Source organism: Natator depressus, chromosome 2 (assembly GCF_965152275.1).
Source record: "Natator depressus isolate rNatDep1 chromosome 2, rNatDep2.hap1, whole genome shotgun sequence".
NCBI lineage: Eukaryota > Metazoa > Chordata > Testudines > Cheloniidae > Natator > Natator depressus.
Genome location: NC_134235.1, coordinates 97,914,169 through 97,935,269, shown reverse-complemented (window position 1 = coordinate 97,935,269; position 21,101 = coordinate 97,914,169). Strand labels below are relative to the sequence as shown.

At 37.9% G+C, this 21,101-nt stretch overlaps 1 protein-coding gene across 1 annotated transcript in view; it reads right to left on the bottom strand.

The window, feature by feature from the left end:
• The window catches only part of ZNF407 (zinc finger protein 407), a 441,119-nt gene that overhangs the window by 403,366 nt on the left and 16,652 nt on the right, over positions 1-21,101 (bottom strand). Inside the window, exon 2 of the mRNA XM_074944727.1 lies at positions 1,525-6,421. Within this exon, the coding sequence (XP_074800828.1) occupies positions 1,525-6,355 (4,831 nt within the window). The 5' untranslated portion in view covers positions 6,356-6,421. The remainder of the gene's footprint in view (positions 1-1,524; positions 6,422-21,101) is intronic.

Below are 21,101 nucleotides of genomic sequence, written 5' to 3'. Positions count from 1 at the left end.
TGAGCTTTAACACATTTACAAGACTTATTGACTATAATTACAAGAGAATTCAAGTAATGGACACATCAATTATAAGCAACATGTCTTGACCAGACAGTTGCATAAAGAATTCTAAAGAGAGCTCCATTAGCATCTTCCCCTTGGTTTTATTCAGTTTTATCTGCCTTAAGAGGGCATATTAAGGGCTCCTACAGCTGTTCTGACCACGTGAACATGACTGTGTCTCTAAAGACTTAACTTCATATTCAAAAGTTAAATGTTTGTTGAAACATTACACATAAATACATTATTGACAGGACAGAAATAATGTTGAAAGTACTAAGCATGTATATGAATAGCCAGTGAAAAGGAATACTGTATTTACAGTAATGCACCTGAAGATGTTTGAAATGCAATGTACATTAGATTAATTTTAAACATGTTGTCCAGTCATGGCCTTGCCTTCTTCTATGAAAACTTACAAAACTATTTTAGGATTATGCCAAGAATTATTATCCTTTTATGATGTTTCTTACCTTTTTGTTCTCTTGCTTGTAACCATGCACTAAGTTTCAAATACTGCATGAATTTAAACTATAGCTTCTATAATAAGCCATTATTTAAAAGTACAGTAAAATAAACCTTACAGTTTTAATGAAAATATGTTCATTGAAATGTGAATTTATTATTCAAATCCACTCATAAATTCAACCATGGAGACACCACTTGTCTAAGCAGAGCTCAGTGATTTAGAAAAGCTGTCTATTTAAAATAAAGAATGTATGGCAGGTTTATAGAAACATAGCAGTGAATTTTTACATAAATTTAGAACTACAGCTTATGCATTTTCTGCAAAAATGTTTTTAGATTTTCCACTTAAAAAATTGAACATAAAAAGGAACAGAAAGTGTGATACAGCACATAAACTAAAGCAGGTGCTATATCCACATGTACCACATTGACATTACATAGCATCTTCTAAAAACTATTTCCAATTTTTAATAACTTATTTTCTATGACAAAATTTTGTTGCTTAATATATGTATTTAGCAAGGAATGATGCAACATCAAATGACTGTCACTGAAGCATTAAATGTAAAAGTGTAACTTTTAATTCAAATGAAGTAAACAATTTTGAAACTTTTAGCAACTACAAGGGAGACAAGTTATGAAGAACAGCTAATGTGTTCTCTAAAACCCAAAGTATTACATAGTAATAACATAAGAGCGAATTAATTATTACAACCTGGAATAAGGAGAAAATTCTTATGATTTTTTAAAGGCAATAGGGTAACCACACGTAAGCACTTTTAAAGAAATTACAAGAAACCCTCTGACACCATAGTTCCTGTCACATAGATACTTTTGAATTTCATTAATGGCTCAGGAGATAGCACACATTCACAAGGCTTTATGAATTCTGGATTATCTGAAATGTTAAAGAGATTAACAAGCAAAAGTATGGCAGATGCAGAGGAAAGATAGATCATAATCATAATCCACTTCTGTCAAAAGATATTGGCTGCAAATTTTATGCTTACATACCTGTATGGGTTCGAATGTGAGCTAGGAAGGCCATGGAATTGCTACTTCTGCACATCTTGCCACAATACTTGCACACATTGCCTTGATTTTCCTCTCTTTCTCGGTTGATTTGCTCAGTGTCTTCCACAATGTACTTATTCACCTCCCGCAGTAGTTCTTCATGTTGTTCTTTAATATGAAGAAACAAATTCTGTTCAGAATCAAAGGGCTCAGTGCACTTAACACATTTAAAGGTGGCGCCTCCTTCCGGTAGCTCTTCCACACTTGCCTGTTCATTTCTCATGTGACCAGCACTAGCCAAGTGCTGGTGAAGGTTGCTTTCTGTGTAAAATGATTTTCCACAGAGTAAACAATGAAAATGTTTCTCTTTTGAAGGATGCTTCATGGCTATGTGAACATTTAGTCCACTTAAACCATCTGCTAAAAAGCCACAGTCATCACAACGAATACGTGTCGATTCCCCAAGGGGATTTCCTTCAGATTTCTTCTTTTTCCCTCCACTTTGCGAGCTATCTATTTTTACAGTTACCTCACTAACTTTCATTCCACCTGACATCTGTCCTTCATCGGAGTGGTCAGTGGACTCTCCATCTTGATGGCTTTTTAATCTTACTATAGAAGCATCAAACTGGCCAAAATTTTGCATTGCCTTTCCTTTATCATCAGTACTGATAACAGTTCCCAAAGCCTCATTACTAGTTTCTTGCATGCCTTCAGCTGTTGAGCCATCTGCTTCCCAAATTCTGTTGTTTATAGTTACTTCTGCTTCATGTTTTGCATCCGTAAGGGCTTCTTCCTCCTCTACAGTAGGATCCTTTCGGAAGCTTCTGTCACCCTCTAAGCTATGTACATTTTGAACAGTATTTCTAATGTTTTCATCAAGATTTGACTGCTCCGCTACATTACATGTTTCTGAAAGTGCTGGCACATGTGGGGTTCTTTCTGCTAGTAATTCTTCTTCAAGAACTTCAGTATGTTTATACTCGTTTTCAAGGTTTTCTCCATTTTCTTCTAAAGTTTTCCCACTTTTTTTGGAATCCAAGTTTGGGGCATTCATGTCATTTGAAACATTTTGATTTTCTACACTGCAATGGAAATTTGAATTGATTGGATCTTGCCCATTTTTCTGCAAATCACAAATGACTACTTCTTTAAGAGGTATTATCTCACTAAGTTTAACTTCATCTTTTTGAGATGTTTGTTGGAAGACTTCATAAAAGGGATTTTCTCCTTCATTAGATTCCTCCTCATTTTCAACTCCTACTGCATTGTGGGCACCATCTTGTTTAGAAATTTCTGAAGATGTATTTCCATCTAAGACAGTAGAGTCAGCTAAGCTTTTCAGAGTTTGATCATCCTGTGCTTTAGCACTGTTGACATATTTTGTTTCATCTGAAACTGTCTGAAATTCTTCTTTGTTTTGTTGATGATCCTTTGGAGACATAACAGAGGTTTCTTTGGCAATACCTGTTGTATCTGCTTTCTCTCCAGGGGAAGAACAAACATAAGATTGTCTTTTAATTTTATGCTTCTCTGTTGCTGCGTGCCTAGTCATCTCTCGACGAGTAACTGCATAGTAATCACAAGCCATGCAGTAGTATTCAAATTCTTTAGTATGCTTCCGTTTTACATGCAGCTCTAGAGAAGAAGACGAATGAGCAACAAACTCACAGTGTACACATTTATTGTCATTTGCACCTGTAACTCTTCTCTGAAAACATGGGTCACCATCTTGAGTAACATTACTTGGCTCCATAAGTATATGCTGTTTTATATTTATAGGGTTCTTCGTATACTGCAGATCTGGGAGTTGAGATACATTGTCAACTTCTACCTCAATGGAGTTTCCCTGGTCTTCTTCCTGATTTTCTAAGACTGAAGTATCCAAATCCGATGACTGGCTATCATCCTCAACATGTTCATTCAAAATATCCATTGGGCTGTTGATCTTCTTGCTAATGGATTCAAGATTACCTCCTTCTGGGCAAACAACTACCTCTGTGTTTTGTTTTCCATTAGCTTCAATTTCAACACGACCTTTATGTTTCTTGGTAGCACAATGACGTTCCATGTCACCTTTGGTTACAGTATAATAATTGCAAAGTTTACACAAATAGCTGTACTGGTGACTGTGCTTTCGTCTAATATGTACAGTCAAGTTGGTAACACTGGAGGCCAAAAGACCGCAATGGGTGCATGTCCTAGAAATGGTGCCTTTGGGTCTCCCTCTCTTTGGTGCATTGGCCAAAACTAACTCACTGTCTTTGGTAATTTCACCTGATGGAATCAGTTCTTTATTTGTGGATGTGTTATCCACAGTAGAGGAAGGTGCCTGTATACTTTCTTTATCTAATTCAGTCTTTACATTGCCAGAAGTGGAAGGCTCTATTACTTTTTTAACATCACTTGCATCTACACATACCCTTTCAATACATTCCTCAAAACGTAAACCAATATTGTTCTTCCTGGCATTTTCAAGGTGCTTGCTTCTTTTAATATGCTTTTCCATTCCTTCTTTGCTCAGTGAATAAAGGTTACATGCTTTGCAAAGAAAATGATATTCCTGTGCATGTCGAAGTTTTATGTGTCTTGTAAGAACTGTGGAGGATCTTGTTTTATAAAAACACTTTTTACATTGAAATTGGGTTTTATTGAGAACAGAATGCTTTAATTCATTTCCATGATTTATCATGCAGGGCTTTGGAGGCTCATCCTCCATGGTCACTTCTATTTCATCTACAATTTTTTGGAGATTATTATTTGATTCCAGTGTAGTATAAGCTGCAGTTTGCAGAGACAAATCAGTGCTAATTGATTGAGAAGTATTTTGTTGAGCCAATAAACTAATATGCTTCTCAGTTGTTTTATGATCTATCAGTTCTTCCTCAGTTAGAAAATACAGATTGCAAATAATACAATTATGGAGCATACTATGTTCTTCACTCATGTGAGTTCCAAGGCTTGTATCATTCAAGCAAATAAATGAACAAAGGTGACAATTAAAGCTGCAACCCCCCATTTGATGTTTATTACTTTGACAGTGTTGTTCAAAGTCCCCCCTGATTGCACAGGAATAGTTACATGTTTGACAATGAAACTGCATTCCTTTTGTATGATGTCTTATAACATGAATTTCCAAACCATTTCTGTTCTGAAAAACAATACCACAGTAAATGCAAGTATGTAGAACTTTGTTGTCAGCAACAGGTTTAATCTGAGAATCCTCAGTTTTGGTAGTGCTAGGAGAACTGGTATTTGTCCTATCTTGACTCAGAGCCTGTATTTCTGAGGTAGCCTTACACTGACTGTTAACGTCATCATCATCATCCATTTCTAGCTCCCTAGGCAATTTGGGCATTAAACTACTTGGTTTACGCTGGGTCCTGAAGTTGTGTTTCACCTGCGTTTGGTGAGATTTGGGTTTGCCTCTTTTACTAACACCCCACAAACTATATCTTCCTTTAATTTGCTTTTTTAATTTAAGAGAGCCACTTCGTCTGAAAGAAGTTCTTAGTGATAAAATATTTCTCTTATATCCCAATCTATCAGATCTCCTTGTTGTATTTAAACTGCCAGTTATCTTTTGGGTACTTCTAGTGGGCTCTTGTTTGTTCAAATTTTCTTCTGAGGACCCTGATATTTCTAGCTTTTCAGTCTGGAGTTCATGAGTTCCTTCTACACTGAAGGAAAACTCTTTTTCCTCTGTAACAGTCTCTGATTTTTCAGTGGAAATATTTTTAGATGTTATCATTTCGACAAGAAGTTCACTGCCATCACTTTGTTTAGAAAAGCTTACTTTCGAATCCTTCAGATTATTACTAGCATTTAATTCTTTTGAATCAGCAGTTCTTGTCTTTGATTTATAGGGCCCAGATTTTGCTCTCACTTTCTTCTTGTTGACTGCTATATACTGCTTTTTATGAAAAGATCTTTTTGTCAATATCTGTACAAATCCTCCTCGTGCAGCAAGGTGTTGACGGCGAAGGTGTGTCTTGCCAAGGAAATGAGAATGTAGGAGATTCTCCTCACCACACTGAAAACCACAGAGATCACAGCAAAATATTATTGATTGTCCGTGAGCCTGCTTGATGTGTGTTTGTAAAGCTAAACTGTATTCTGCTTTATAACTACACTGGGGACACACATGCTCTTTGGGTTGCTTTGAGTGGCTTTCTTGAATATGTTTTTCCAAATCAGGGTAAGAAGAAAAAAACTGATCACAAGTTTTGCATTTAAGAACTTTATCTATATTGCCAACTGTACAGCAAACACTAATTTCTCCCACTTGAAAAGTACTTTCAGGAACAGCAGATGGAACTTCTTGTGAATCTTTACTTTCCAAATGAATTTTCAGTGGAGTAGTATCGGCAGCTTTGAAATCACACTGTGGACACAAGGAATTTGAAAGAAGTGTGTCACCACTGACACAGTCACTCACTGCTACCTTTTTTATGGCTCCATCTATTACATTATCTGTTTCTGCAATTGACTCTTGCCTAACTGTGAGTTTGAGTGATTTGCCTTCACTGCCTTTAGTATGTTTTGAAAAATCCAGCTTTATTCTTTTTGAGATAGGTTCATTTTCAAGTTGGTCCCCTTCAGTAACGTCTAGGCTAGTTGATTCTAATAATGCCCTTTTGTTTTTGCCATTCTCTTCTCCTTTCTTCTCAAGGCTCCTATGAACTCCATCTGATAAGGACCTTGTTTCCTGGTTAGATAAGGAATCACGTTCAGCATTTTCTACTGAAACATTTCTCATTGAATCTTCTGTCAGATCAGTTTGTAAACTCCCATCAACTTCATCACTCTTCTGATTTTCCTCTGCATCCATTTTTCATGAAGGCAGCACAGAGCACAGTACTACTATCAGGGATAGCTCATTTGGCTGTATTAGTACCTATAAAATAAAAAAGAGTTTTGTTATTAGTCTTTTGTACATATAAGACAAACATAATTTGCTAATACCCCAGGTATAGGCTAACAACAACAATCTGATCTAAAGTCTCGTGGGGACAGCCATAACTAAAGGTATTGGCCAGCATTTTCAAACGGGCTGCCTAAAACTAGAGACAAGGTAGGAGAGGTAATATCTTTTACTGGACCACTTTCGTTTGGTGAGAGAGACACAATCCTAAAGTTATGGCACTTAAATCAAATGGCCATGCTTTAAAGCCAGACTGTGGAACCATTACTCATTCTGGTGAGCACTTATGTGAGTAAAATCACTGGCTTCAATAGGACTATTTGTGTGAGCAAGTGCTCAAACATGTGAGAAAGGGTTACACAATTTAGCCATAAGTCATATTGTGCAACAAGAGCTGCAGGTGCTTAGCACCCCTGAAAATTAGGCTACTTTTACTTAGGTATCTAAATAAAGATTTAGTTGTCCATACTTGGGCACTCAAGTTTGAAATCTGACCTTTGTTTCTGGCAGCCTTGACATAGCACTCTAAGTTACTATGGCCTTCAGCAAAGAGGACAACAGATAATCCACCTTTTCCAGAACTAGAGATTTCAGAATAAAAAAGCTGACTAACCCCAAATTAAAAAGCTCTAAAGATAGAACTGACCGTGATTAAGACCTGTTGGATAAACTGAAGAATCAAGAAAGATTTGGCTAAATATCATCTTTTAAGCTTTACCAGCGTAAGACCCTCCTTCCTTCCTCTGCCCACATCCCATGCCACAGGATGAGATGAAGAGAATGTGACCACTACTGATGGGGTAAATAAAGCCATATGATTGCCAAAAGGCTACCACTAAAACCACCTGTCATTTCCAAGGAGAAAAGTTAACAATAGGACACACTTTCAGTGGAAGAAAGACAAGTAACAGAAGTGCCAGAGAGGAGGGAAAGAAAAAACATGTGCTTTCTCTTCTCACAGTTGCCAAAAAAACCCAAGCCCTTCCACCACTATGGAAGCCAAAACCTCCAGTCCAGCAGCCAAAAACCTCCTTTCCACTAACAACTGTCGATACAACTCTTCCCCAGCAGTCCAGTGTGATCCTCCTCTCCATGTCAAAACAAGGCAGATCCATTCCAGATACAAAATCTTCCAACAGCCCCTGAACAAATTCTGTGGAAATCTGTCATTTGTGTGTGTGTGTGTGTGTGTGTGTGTGTGTATATAATAAAAAGAAAAAACATTCCAAACCTGAAAATAAAAATTAAAGTAATAAAGTTAATATGATTTGATTGAAAACTCCGCTTTAAATATATAATTCAATAAAAATCTATGTTTTTCTATTTACCAGTGCTACCATAGAAACATCAATTTGCCACTGAACCCAGTGTTAGTGAGCTGCCAAATTTTGGTTCCATTTCCACTGAATGCATGAGCCCCTGACCATAACAGTATGTGCATTCTGATAACAATAAATAATTCCAAAACTGATCCAGACAATAGTGTACAGTAAGCTATCCAAATGTGTAAATAGCAAATAAGAATTATCCTTATTTCCAAGGAATACATTCCAACAGGATATAGAACTCAAGACTTTGTACCTAAAACAGCTGGGCTACACATGAAGCTAGAGAATCTGCTTGTTCTATTAATACGTAAGCAGTGTAGCTGTAGCTGTGTCGATCCCACGGTATTAGAGAGACAAAGTGGGTGAGGTAATATCTTTTATTGGACCAACTTCTGTTGGTCAGAGAGACAAGCTTTTGAACCACACAGAGCTGAAGAAGAAGAGAAGAGCTCTGTGTGGTTCAAAAGCTTGTTTCTCTCACCAACAGAAGTTGGTCCAATAAAAGATATTACCTCACCCACCCTGTTTTTCTATTAATAGTTATTTATGTGAGGCCTAAAAGCAACTCCATGCACAGAAGTTACATGTATTCTACAGACTCATTTTTCACTTGCAAGTCTCTCATTAAGCTCAACTATTGACCAGGCCCTGCCTAGCTTCTAAAACAAGCTATCAAATACTTCCAGAACAGTACAGCTGTTTCATGTTTCCAGATACTGCCTCTTTAATTGTGCTTTCCTGATTCCCATGATTTATAAATTTTCTTTCCTAATTCAACCAGTAGGTTTAACATTTTGGAAACCACTGCATGGGTCAGACGTTGAAAAGTCATGGCCAGATCATCAGCTGGTGTAAATCAGTATACCTCCAGTATCTTCAAAAAGAGCTGCATCAATTTTTACCAGCTGAGGATTGAGCCCTTAAAAATAGGTTAACTCTGAAAAGTCACCAGTGAAAATTCAACCTAAGATTTGAAAGGCAAGCTGCACCCTCTCTGGCTCATGCTCATTATCAGTAGCAAAAATTCTGGAACTTGATTAACCAAACTGATTAATCAAAGCATGTGCGTAACTTAACAAGTAGTTCTGTTGAGGTCAATGAGACTTAAACACATACTTAAAATTAAGATATATTGAAAAGTTTGGGCTGAATCAGGGCCTTAAAACATTTTTAATGTTCACTGTCCCATAGCAGCATTGGCTCTGTAGCACTGACAAAAGTAAACTTATTTTTATCAATAAAAGTTAGCAAGTAATACTTGGAATACATGCAGGGTGCATATCTGCAGAATAACAAGGTCCCATTTTTAAATAGCCATTTTTCTGACCATTTTCACATTGTAAGAAGGATCATTCTTATAGATAGAGGTCGTTGAGCAATATCATCAAAGTTCCAAGTTCTTCAGAATGTATAGAAACTAACTGTATAATTCAGAGACCTGTAGATCTAAAGGATGCCCAGTTCAAGCTTCTGTGCTTCTCATCCCACTCTCTTCACCTTAGTCTAAAGTCCTCTCGAATCACTTGAAGTTATGAGAACAAATATCTAAAGTGCAACATTACAGAAGACCTTAATTTGATGTTAATTTAGTAAGAAAACTATCCTATTCTGTTAGTATGTATACAGATCCTAATACTCCACCACTGTCGTCAATGAAAGCTTTGCCATGGTTAAGCACATCCTCAGTACACAATTGTCAAACTTTCAACATTTGTTACTTTAAAACCAAATTCTATCAAACAGCAACTACTCCTCATGTCATGTTTGATGTTCAAAACGAAGCTGTTCTAATCAAGAAAAGTTATTTAAAAAAAAAACATAACTTTTTAATGCTCATATAACTCAAGAATGTTTGATTAGATTCTTAAGGATATGGCCAAGAAATTAATCTACCACATTAACTTCAGATTAACAAATTCTTTTGTTTGGGAATTTTCTTTGATTAATTAAAAAGGCATTTTAAGGTTACTTGGGACACTTTGTTATCAATTATGGGATTCTAAAAGGCGTATGTACTGCTCTGAACATTGGTGCAGGGAATCAGTAAGCTCAGTAACTCTGTCGGTAATAATAATCTAGCTTTTACATAGTGATTTCATCCATAGATCTCAACGTACTTTACAAAGGAGGCAAAAAGTGCTTTTCTTGAATCTGCAAAAGGCACACCTGCACGTATCACATCATTACTGCACAGACACATACAACACACAAAAACCCAGGAAATACAGCTAGATAGATAATTTACACACACTATATATATAATTTTCCAATTGTATATTACATATTTGTAATTTAATAAATTTGACTAGTATACAATGGTGAATAACACTAGTCTTTCATCCGATGAAGTGAGCTGTAGCTCACGAAAGCTTATGCTCAAAGAAATTGGTTAGTCTCTAAGGTGCCACAAGTACTCCTTTTCTTTTTGCGAATACAGACCAAAACGGCTGCTACTCTGAAACTAGTCTTTCAGAAGTTCTGTAGGATCTTTAAACAACAAATGCTCAGGATCTCAGTTTGTAAGTCGCATTTGAAAAAGCACATCCAGCAGCCATACTTAAGTACATACTCAGCAGAAAAAGAGCCACTTACTGAATCTCCATCACCACTTCCTACAGGCTAATCACACAAATTCTTGCGCTCTTCCTGCAATATTTTTCATATATCTATTGGTATGGATGTTGTGTCTGCGGAAGTTCAGTAAGCAGTCAGTTATTTGGGGTTAGGAAGTCTTCCCCTGATGAAAAAAGGGGAAATATTTCACCTCATAGTTCTCTTTTTTCAAATGTTTCTATGTCCGTCCAAATAGTGAGAGATATAGTTGATCTCTGCCAGTAGATGGAGACAGTACAGCTGAGATTTCCAATAGTGTAATTAAAAGAGACATGCCATTTCCCAATCCTCAGATGAAATTTAGAAAGCAGTAATTTTAAGTTAAGATCATAGGGACAAGCAGTTAACTTAATAATTAACCTTAAATCTGTAATGAACGACAAAGTTCCTTAACTCAATGCTCAGTACGTTTTTATTTACTTTTCGGGGAGGCATATGCCAACTTTTTAAGGAAAGGAATCTGGACTTATACAGAAGAACCTGAAGAAAGTATAGTTACGGGTCTTAAATTTCTCCTTTCCTTTTCATTTTTCTGTACTAAATCCCGATCTCAGGTCTTTCAAAAACAGTACCCAAAGAGCAAATTAGCATCTCACAGTACCAGATGAGGCCTGAATGTTTAATGTATAGTATGTGGCAAAGGTGTGTACTGACATCCAGGGAGCTGCTTTGCATATTTCCAGTAAAAATACCTCAGTGCTTTCAAACCAATCATTCCTTTCAATGGAATCATGGATCGAACAGAATGGGATTCAGACGAATCTGGAACCTCTTTGCCTCTGAAATAAGATTCTCTTAACTAGCGCCTTACTTAACTTGGACAAAGTTGATCTGGATGACACTTGTCTCAGCATGAAACCATCATGCCAAATGAGCACCCTCTAAACTCCTAAGGTACATTATCCTATGTAAATTTAGAGGTCTCTCCTGATGTTCCTACTGTAACATGGCTTCCTTACTATTCTTTACACTGATGAATAATGAAGACAACATGATTTCTTGGTTCAAATAGAATGAAGACAGGCATTGTTCTCAGCACATCTTGTACTATCTGACACACATATACATCTTTATTTGCAACACATCAACCCTTACAATGGAGCCTGTATTAAAAGAACCACATAAGAATCAGTCTCACCACTCATCTTTGGCAATATTTGGACAATTTTGTTTATGCCAGTGACCTTTGTCACTGGGACACTGCCTCTCCAAGTAAACCACAGGCCTAGCATTAGTCGTCAGACCCTACCACTCCGATGCATCAAAGGTGCACTCTTTTGTAGAGTTTTTGTTTTTTTAACACTAATAATCATCATCTGAGTCACACTGACAACTTTAGCAGTCTCTGTTTACCAATTCTACTTTCCAGTAGGTAGCAGAAACAGCTATAGTGGCCTCATATGGAGTGCACTAAAGAGACCACTTATTTGCTCAATGCCTTTAATCCCAGCACATGAAGGTACCTTCAAATAATAACAGCTGAGATGGGGTTCCAGAAGTACTCTTTTTATCCATAAACAAAAATACTCTCCCTTAATATGAGATGAAGTGGGCCCCTGAGGAAACTAAACACTATGTGGGGTGGAGGAAAGTCTTCGTCCTGTTCATAATCCATCCATATTATATTAGACCGATTCAAATGCTGATAAATGTAGTACTAGCTACTGACTGAACTGACTCTGAAAAGACAGTCTTTGAAGTACGGATGAACATATAGTCCCGACTCCTGTGCTGCTCTGAGGATTATCGTTATGTTGGTAAAAGGGCATCAGGGCCCTATCTAAACTTAACAAAAGACTTCAGTATTGGAAGTGATGCTCCAAAATGGAGAATTGGAGAACAGAGAGCTGGTCCCCACCCCAAAAGAGGAAAAAAATTGTTGAAAACATTTTACTCCAATCATTTTTTAATTTGGAAGTTTTCACTGGCTCAATAGCTGCTTGAAAAAGAGCTAAAACATTTTAAGATTATGAAATTTTAAAGAATTCTGACCAGTTCTATGATATATTGATGAGATGGAAATGGAAATGGGAGTGTGCAAGTGTGCTGTTGCAAATTCAAGAAACATAGTCTTACCTCCCTTCTAAAGTATCTTGAGATCTATGGATGAAAAGCACTATCTAAGAGCTAGGTATTATTACCACCTACGCTCAGTGGACTTCCTGATTCCATGCAGAAGATTTTAACACCTCAGGGAAGAAGTTTACACTTTTCAATTCTAGTAGTAAGCAAAGAGACCTGTTCTTTTGTGAACTCTCAGAATTCCATGCCTTCTTTGTTCTTGTGGCACTGCTCTAAAAATCTTGATTCATTCAATGGTCCAAAATTGTTCAAGACTCTGACCATTTTGGGCTGATTAACAAAGGAGGAACAAAACTGTTGATTAAAGCCTCTGGGATAAGTCTGAATATCCCTTCTGCTATAGTTTTTAGAACCCATTCATCTGTATTGGTATTGGACCATGCACACTACAAAAAGTTCTCTCTTCATCCTATGCTTGTGATCTGAGCATGAGCGTGCCATATATCAGGCAGACTGCTTGAAAAATATAGTGTGGCTCTAGACTATGTCCTGTTTTTTGGCAGTGAAAAGTAAAAACTATGTTAAAATTGCTGTTCCTGGCAAACTAGCGCTTAGATTTTTTTCCTAGATGATCTGTCCTTAAGTCCCCAACTCTGTTCCTCTTTAATTGAGAGGAATATAATTTTCCTAGAATACTGTCCTGAAGTTGTCATTCTTGCCAAGGATTCCTGGATTTTTTTCACTTTTTCCCAAAATGAAGCCTGAAAGGTAGAGTGAACAATCTTGTATTGACTTGGTCTGCAAACAGTTGGTTTAAAGTACAAGCAGCTCTTTGATGATACAGAAGTCATCGGGGAACAAGAAGTCTCCTTGATGCTGTCCTAGGTTGCACTTCTTAAACAGATGCAGAAAGCTAACACCTCCAGCAGAGGGGGAAGGGCTAGAACATGGCTTCTCTGAGCTTAGTGCCCAGCTCCATCTTTGATGTACACAACTATTCACTTACCTTCTGGATGAGACAATCAAAGGTATAGCAGGGGAGCAGCAGTTGGAACCACATAAATTGCAAAGGAAAAAAACTTTTTGCTTCTTTATAAAGTATAAAGATTTTCTTTAAGAATTTTTTCTGCTTGTCACATTAGAAATATCAGGCTTTGTCTAGCCACTCACTGCTCAGTGAATATTGTAAAGAAAGCTACATACGTACCTAGATAAGTTCCAAGCCAAAATTACACAAGGATGGAGTGAAGGTTGAGAGTACATTATAGCAATTTAGGGTAAAATTCATTACAGAAATGTTATAATTATCCCAAATTATCCCAGGAAATTCAGAGTTAAAGTTAAACTTGAAAAGAATTCAAGCTCATAAAAGTTTGGATATGTACAGTTAGGATACGCAAATAATCTTAACTCTGCCCTGTAAGGATGTCATAAAGGGACAAAAATAAAATATCTCAAGTCTTTAAAAATCAGTTTTATTTACTCTGGGAATACAAACACCAAAAGTGCCATGATGCCAATCGTATGTTTGTTATATGGGGTTACTACAGAGCAGCTTGTCTAATGTAGACTAGGCCTATATCACTTACCTCCCTATTTCCATCTTTTAAATGGCCATTTGAGGAAAACAATAACATTTAACATATGTATGAGTATACACAGACACACAGTTTTATTATGTTTCCTGTATTTCTTTTGCCACTAACCTATTCAAATATCTCAGTTGAAAGAGAGCTGTATGAGATTTTCACTGAAGCAGATAACATATTCCATTTAGAATACTTGTGCGGTAGCTTGAAAAAGTTTCCCAGTAAAAAAACCAAAATGTTCAAACACATTTAAAGAGCAATGGCAAATTAATAAAAATAAAAGCATTCTGATGACACCTGGTGGCCATTTTCACAGGAAGCCTAATACTCCATTGCACTTCATCTGTAAAAGAGCAGTTCAAACAGTAATATGCTGCAATTTTATATATTTCTCGAGTAAATACTTTCACTAAAATATTCTAGATGGTCAAAATATTTTCAACACGAATCCACTTGTATTATATTGTTCTTTAATATATTTTAATTCAGCTCTATAAGTTATCTGAACCACAAAATTTGCTTTCAGTCTTGATTTCTCAGCCCAACTCGAAAAATGGGAGGAACATGATTGGAGGAAATGTCCACCTTACTTTTTAATTTACTAGAAAAATTTTAAATATGTGTTGCATCCTCTTTTCTCCAATAGAAGAGATGCTGTTTCAAATCCTTGCACAAAGAACACACATTAGTTCCTTAAAAGACTTCAGTAAAACAGAAGCAGCAGCCTTCAGTTCTCTGTAATCCTTATACTTCTTTCCAAACAGGTCCTGCTTTAACAAACAAAATTAGTACTAGTCACTAGGATCCAGTAAAAAGAACAAGGATACACATTTGGGATATACATTTGATAGATCATTGGCATGTAGTGCAAGAGACACACACCAAGCCACAACATTTCTCATTGACGATTTCTCACAGTAGATGCAAGAAATCACTTTAATCCTCTCATCTCCCTTGAGCAGAGAATTTCTTCCTTGTAATCTCAGACGATTGTGACCAAGATTTAAACTACTGATGGCTGTGTGCAAAGCTTGACTTCCTCCATAATGACTTGCTTACTTTCAAAGTTCCAGTGAACAAACCTTTGTTTCATTCCAAGTCACCAAACATCTGGTAAAGTTATCTGGTTTTATACTGTAAAAAGTTCAAAATTTTACAACTGAAATCTAGTATGATCTTCGCCAGGTTCTATGTTGACAGGCAGGAAACAGTAACAGCCTTTCTTTCCCATGCAAAATTGTTTTAATGTGCCAATATTTGTGTCTCAGTCAGTCACTAAAACTTAGGAATTTTCCTTTTTAGCAAAGTATTTAAGCATGTGCCTAATTTCAAAAGAGATTACTCATATGCCTAAAATTAAGCATGCTTGACTGTTTTGCTGAATCAAGGACTCAATCAGCAATTAAAACTCTCATTACCCCGGCGGGAAATATGCATGCAGTACAGTTACAGGACCAGGTGTGTTGAGAATAAACACCATTCTTTACTAGCCAAAAAAACAATAAAATAAAATAAAAATTAAATGATGCAGCTTCATTTTGTTATCCAAAACAATCATCTCCTTTCTTACCACCTTTCTGTAAATAATTGGAAATTCAGTACTAAATTTTCTCATTATTTTTCAAGAGCACGACGCAAGAGCTATATAATAGTATAGTATTTATACACCTTAGCTAACAGCTTATCACCAAATTATCTCCCCAGTACGTAAACTAAGAACCAAGCAAAGATCAAGGCAAAAAGAATCCTCTGTCCCAAATCACAGAGTGGCTTCTTCAGCATAAGGCTGGAGTGTCCACCACACAGGGAGAAAGAGCTGTTGGATCCATGTATCTGTGAATCCACTAGCCTTGCTCCTGCCTCTCCCCGGGTCTGTCCCTCACCCCGAATCCCCACTATACAACAGTATGTAGGGAGTCCAATGAACTGGGCACCCTGGAATATGAGAAATGCCCCCAGGAGTCATATACTAGTTTTTCTGTGTACAGAATCCTCCAGGGATGGGTCTGGATATCCCCCCTATTCCATGCATGGTATATTTTTAATTCTACTACCTACCACTCTGTTTCTAGGGGAAATGTTAGCAAAGCACTAATACTAAAAATGCTTCTTATACCATGGCAACCAATGGGTTAAAATGAACCTTGAACAATTCTACTGTCTTATTTACTTGGTGAGAACAATATTTTCTGATGGGCAAGTAAAATTTACAGTTTTTTCAATATCATCTCTAAGGTAATGGTGTAGATTGCATTCTGAGCTACATAAGCATAAGACAATATTTGCAAACCTAGATAAAATTGCTCCTACAGTAAACGTGTTACACACACTACTAGATAGATCATCACTAACCCCACACACCCATGCAAAGGGGCAAGGGGGCATAAACCCTCCACACCTTACTTTCTTGCATGCTGCCCATATTACAAGTTGCAACATGGGAAAGCAAGCAAGTTCTGCAGATCTGCTGCTTTCCTATCTGGCACAGGAAGGCAGGAAAGGATGGAGTCTTGGCTCTGCCCCCTTAGTATACCAGTCAGTATAGCTTCACCAACACCACAAGTAAAGAGCCAGAACAGCTTACTTCTTCCTTGGAGCACTGGAGAGACTGGGAGGCGGATTGTGACTCAGACTGTCACAACCTACTTACTGGGGAAGAGCTATTCCGCACTACCCCTTGCTCAGCACACATCATAAAGTATCTAGCCCTATGTTAGAGTCATTAACACAGGTATTTCCCTTCACTAAATTCTATGAAAATACTTACCCAGAAGGCTTCTCATTTGAGCCACAGTAATCCACCAAAGATACATAAACATTTAAAATTAAATGTATAGTTTAATATGCACAGTGGCACAGTATCAAACTGTAGACCACAAATTCTGGACTACCTTGGCTTCAAAAAGTTTTGTTTACAAAAAAGTTTAAAAGGGAAACCTAATCTTAAGTTTAATATTTGTGTATTTTCAAAGCCACTTATATTTCCTAGTATCGTACATCTGTAAGTAATATTTTCCTTAATACTATCGTTCATATTTCACTTACTGTTAAATCCAAACCTTCAACTGCTAATTCACTATTTAAATACTACCTCTGTTGTCATATCTACAGTGTTCTTCAATCTCAAATACCTCTCTCATTTTTAACCTATATCAGAAAAGAAATATATTTTAGATTAATGCACTGTACTTATATTGTACATTTTAAAATACAGTAAAATATTCTCTTGTAGCTTTTACACCAATTTTTCTAAGCATGATAACATCCAGAACGAACATATATTTTCCTATCATACTAGAAAACATAAGATTACATCAGAGACTTTTGTAAAGCATTTGCTATCGTATAAATAGCTGACAATACAAATATATAAAGAATCTTATTAGATCAATCACTTCACTTTACTTGGCCAATTTACCCAGTGAACTAGGTGCTCAAAATATTGTTAAAGGCATTTTTAAACTTAATTTAATAAAGCAATATGCCATTAGCTATAAATACTGGCCACAATGTTCACAACTGGATACCTAGCACTAGTGCCTAATTCTATATTTAGACAACCTAAAAAAAAGTGGCCTGACTTTCAAAAGAGCTGAAAACCCACAAATCCCATTGAAGTAAATAGGTGCTGAACCCTTGAAAATCAGGCCACTTTTATTTAGGTCTTAAATATGGCTTTTGGAACCTAAATTCAGGCACCCAGATTGGAATATTTGGGCCCGGAATTTAGTATTCACAATTAACAAAATGATATAGGAAACAAAAGAGATTGTAAAAAAAAAAAAAAATCAAAAAAGTGAGCTGATTTAATTAGAAAAGCTCAACAACAAAGACAATTAATACTGGCCAGCTACATTAATAACTCTTTCTCCAAAGAAAGGTATTATTTTTAAGATTAATAGTAATAGCAGACTAACCATATTTTTAAATAACTTGCAGATTTAAAAAGTGTCCCATTGTAAAAGAAAAAAAAGGGTCCCTGAATAAAGGTAGCAAATGCACAAATTCAATGCCATTAAAAGGCAGACACACGAGATCCCATGTATCTTGTGCCATTTGTAAAAAGGTTGTTTTATTATCAGTGTAACTAATCACAATGAAGCCATCTCTTACAACCAAAGACATTATAATGAATTTTCTTTACAGCTACAGAGAAATGGGATTTGCTGTTCCATATCAAACTAGAACAGGCTGTATAAATTCTGCTTCATATTTATTGTTAAATGTAATTTTTATCTATAAAATCAGCCATGAAATATTAAAAACTGAAACAACAGAATTTATATCCTTTACTTAATTTAGTTTAAACGGTCTATTCACTAAAAAGAGCGAAAAAAGGTTACATATGTATTATAGCACCCCCGCCCCTTCTCCCCCCAGTATTTCCATTATAAACCCCCTAGTTTCAGGAATTTATAACTCAGCTGTAAAAATTCACTCCATGCTGAGAGTTGGTATACTTTTCTTTTAACAAATTTTTAAAAAATAAATCTGTTTCAGAAGGAAGACAAGGAAGGAGTGCAGAGAGGGAGGGAATCAGAATAAAAACTTTAATGCTTATCCACTTAAGTCAGTAATTAAAGGCCATATACTGCCCTCACTCTGTTTGCACAACTGCTCTTGACATAAATGAGACTTGTACATGAGGACTGAAGACAGCACAGTATTTTGCCCTAAATAACAAAAAGGCAATAGAGAAGTCTGGTGTTAGTACCAATTATCTCTGGAGATTTAAGTCATCTGTTTATCCACAGAACAGATAAAATAAAGGGAGCAGCAGTTCATATTTCCCTACATAACTTCCCAAAAACTGTGCCTCAGCCTTGTTCCAGTGAGGTTTTACCTGTACCGGTAAGGGGGTAATTCAGTTCCCATGTCCATCCAACCCTCAAACTCTGTGCTAAAACTGTCAGGAGAGACACCATTAGTATAAAATGGTTACCTACCTTTCGTAACTGTTGTTCTTCGAGGTGTGTTGCTCATGTCCATTCCAATTAGATGCGTGCGTGCCACATGCACAGTAGCCGGAAGGTTCTTCCCCTAACAGTACCTATTGGGTCAGCTCAGGCACCTCCTGGAGTCGCGCATCCATGACGCCATACATAGAGTCCTGCCACCTGCCACCACTTCAGTTCCTTCTTGTCACCTTTGCTCTGAGAGAGGGGTAGGCAGGTGGGTCTTGGCATGGACATGAGCAACACATCTCGAAGAACAGTTACAAAACGTAGGTAACAGTTTTTTCTTCGAGTGCTTGCTCATGTTGATTCCAATTAGGTGACTACCAAGCAGGAACTTGGAGGTGGGGTCGGAGCTCAAGGGTTTTCTGATTGAAGCACTGCTCTGCTGAAGGCTGCATCATCTCTAGCCTGCTGCGCAATGGCATAATACGAGGTAAAGGTGTGGACTACGTCGCAGCCCTGCAAATTTCCTGGGTCAGAACCTTGGCCAGGAACGCCACTGAAGATGCCTGCGCCCCCATAGAGTGCGCTGTCAGCGGGGGGCAGGTGTTTTCGCCAGATCATAGTATGCCCGGAGGCACGATGTAATCCATGACGAAATTCTTTGAGAAGAGACTGGGAGCCCCTTCATTCTGTCTGCTACTGCAATGAATAATTGAGTAGATTTCCAAAACAGCTTCGTCCATTCGATATAGAAGGTTAGCGTCTGGCGAACATCCAAAGAATGAAGTTTTTGTTTGCATGTGGCTTGGGGTAAAAAACTGGGAGAAAAATATCCTGATTAACATGAAACTGGGAGACAACTTTCAGGAGGAAGGTCAGATATGGCCAAAGCTGAACCTTATCCTTATAGAACACTGTGTAAGGAGTCTCAGATGTTAGGGCCTTAAGTTCGGATACCCTCTTGGCAGAGGTTATTGCCACCAGGAATACCACTTTCCATGAGAGACAGAGCAGAGAGCATGTCGCACGTGGTTCAAAGGGTGGTCCCATTAGTTTGGAAAGGACCTGGTTAAGGTCCCAAGCCGGGATCGGCTGTCGTACCTAAGGGTATAACCTGTCAAGTCCCTTATGAAAGCACCAGACTATTGGGTTGGCGAAGACCGATCAGCCTCCTCACGCCTAGGTGAAAGGCAGAAATGGCAGCCAAGTGGACTTTTATTGATGACATAGAAAGCCCTTGCTGCTTTAGGTGCAGGAGACAGTCCAATATAAAGAGTATTGTCAAGTGCGTAGGAAACATGTAATTTTGCGATGACCAAATTGTGAATCTCTTCAATTTGTCTAGGTAGGTGGCCCTAGTGGATGGTTTCCTACTGCCAAGGAGGACTTCCCTAACTGGATCAGTTCAAGCCAGCTCTGTTGGGTTTAGCCACTGAGCTTACAAGCCATGAGGTGAAGAGATTCGAGGTTGGGGTGCTGAAGGTGGCCGTGATCTTGAGTTATCAGGTCCGGGAGCAGTGGTAAGGTGATCAGGATTTCCACTGACATCTCCAGAAGAGACGTGCACCAGTGCTGATGGGGCCAGGCTGGCGCTATCAATATCACCAAGGCTTCGTCCCTCCGAACCTTAAGTAGTATCTTGTGGAAGAGTGGTATGTGTGGAAACGTGTAAAGGCAGTGGTCCTTCCCAAGAAGAAGGAACATGTCCGCGATCAAGCCGGGCTGTGATTCAGGAAGGAGCAGAACTGCGGGCACTTCCTATTGTGTCATGTGGTGAACAAGTCTACCTGGGAAATTCCCCACTGTCGGAAGATGGTGTTCAGGACATCCAGGCAGATGGACTACTTGTGGTTGTGAGATAGTCCGCCAACTTGTTCTGAACTCCAGGGAGATAAGACACCACCAGGGGTATTGAATGAGCTACACAGAAGTCCCAGAGTTTGAAGGCTTCCTGGCACATGGGAGAGGAGTGTGCTCCCCCATCTGTTTATATAAAACATCGCTGTTCTATTGTCTGTCATGACAGATATACGTCTCCCCTCCAAGTGAACTTGGAAGATCTGGCATGCCAGACGGACTGCCCTCAGCTCTCTGACGTTGATGTGAAGTGAGAGCTCCACTTGGGACCACAGACCCCGAGTCCCTCTAGGTTCACTCCTCAACCTATCGCTGATGCTTCCGTAACCAGTGACATGGATGG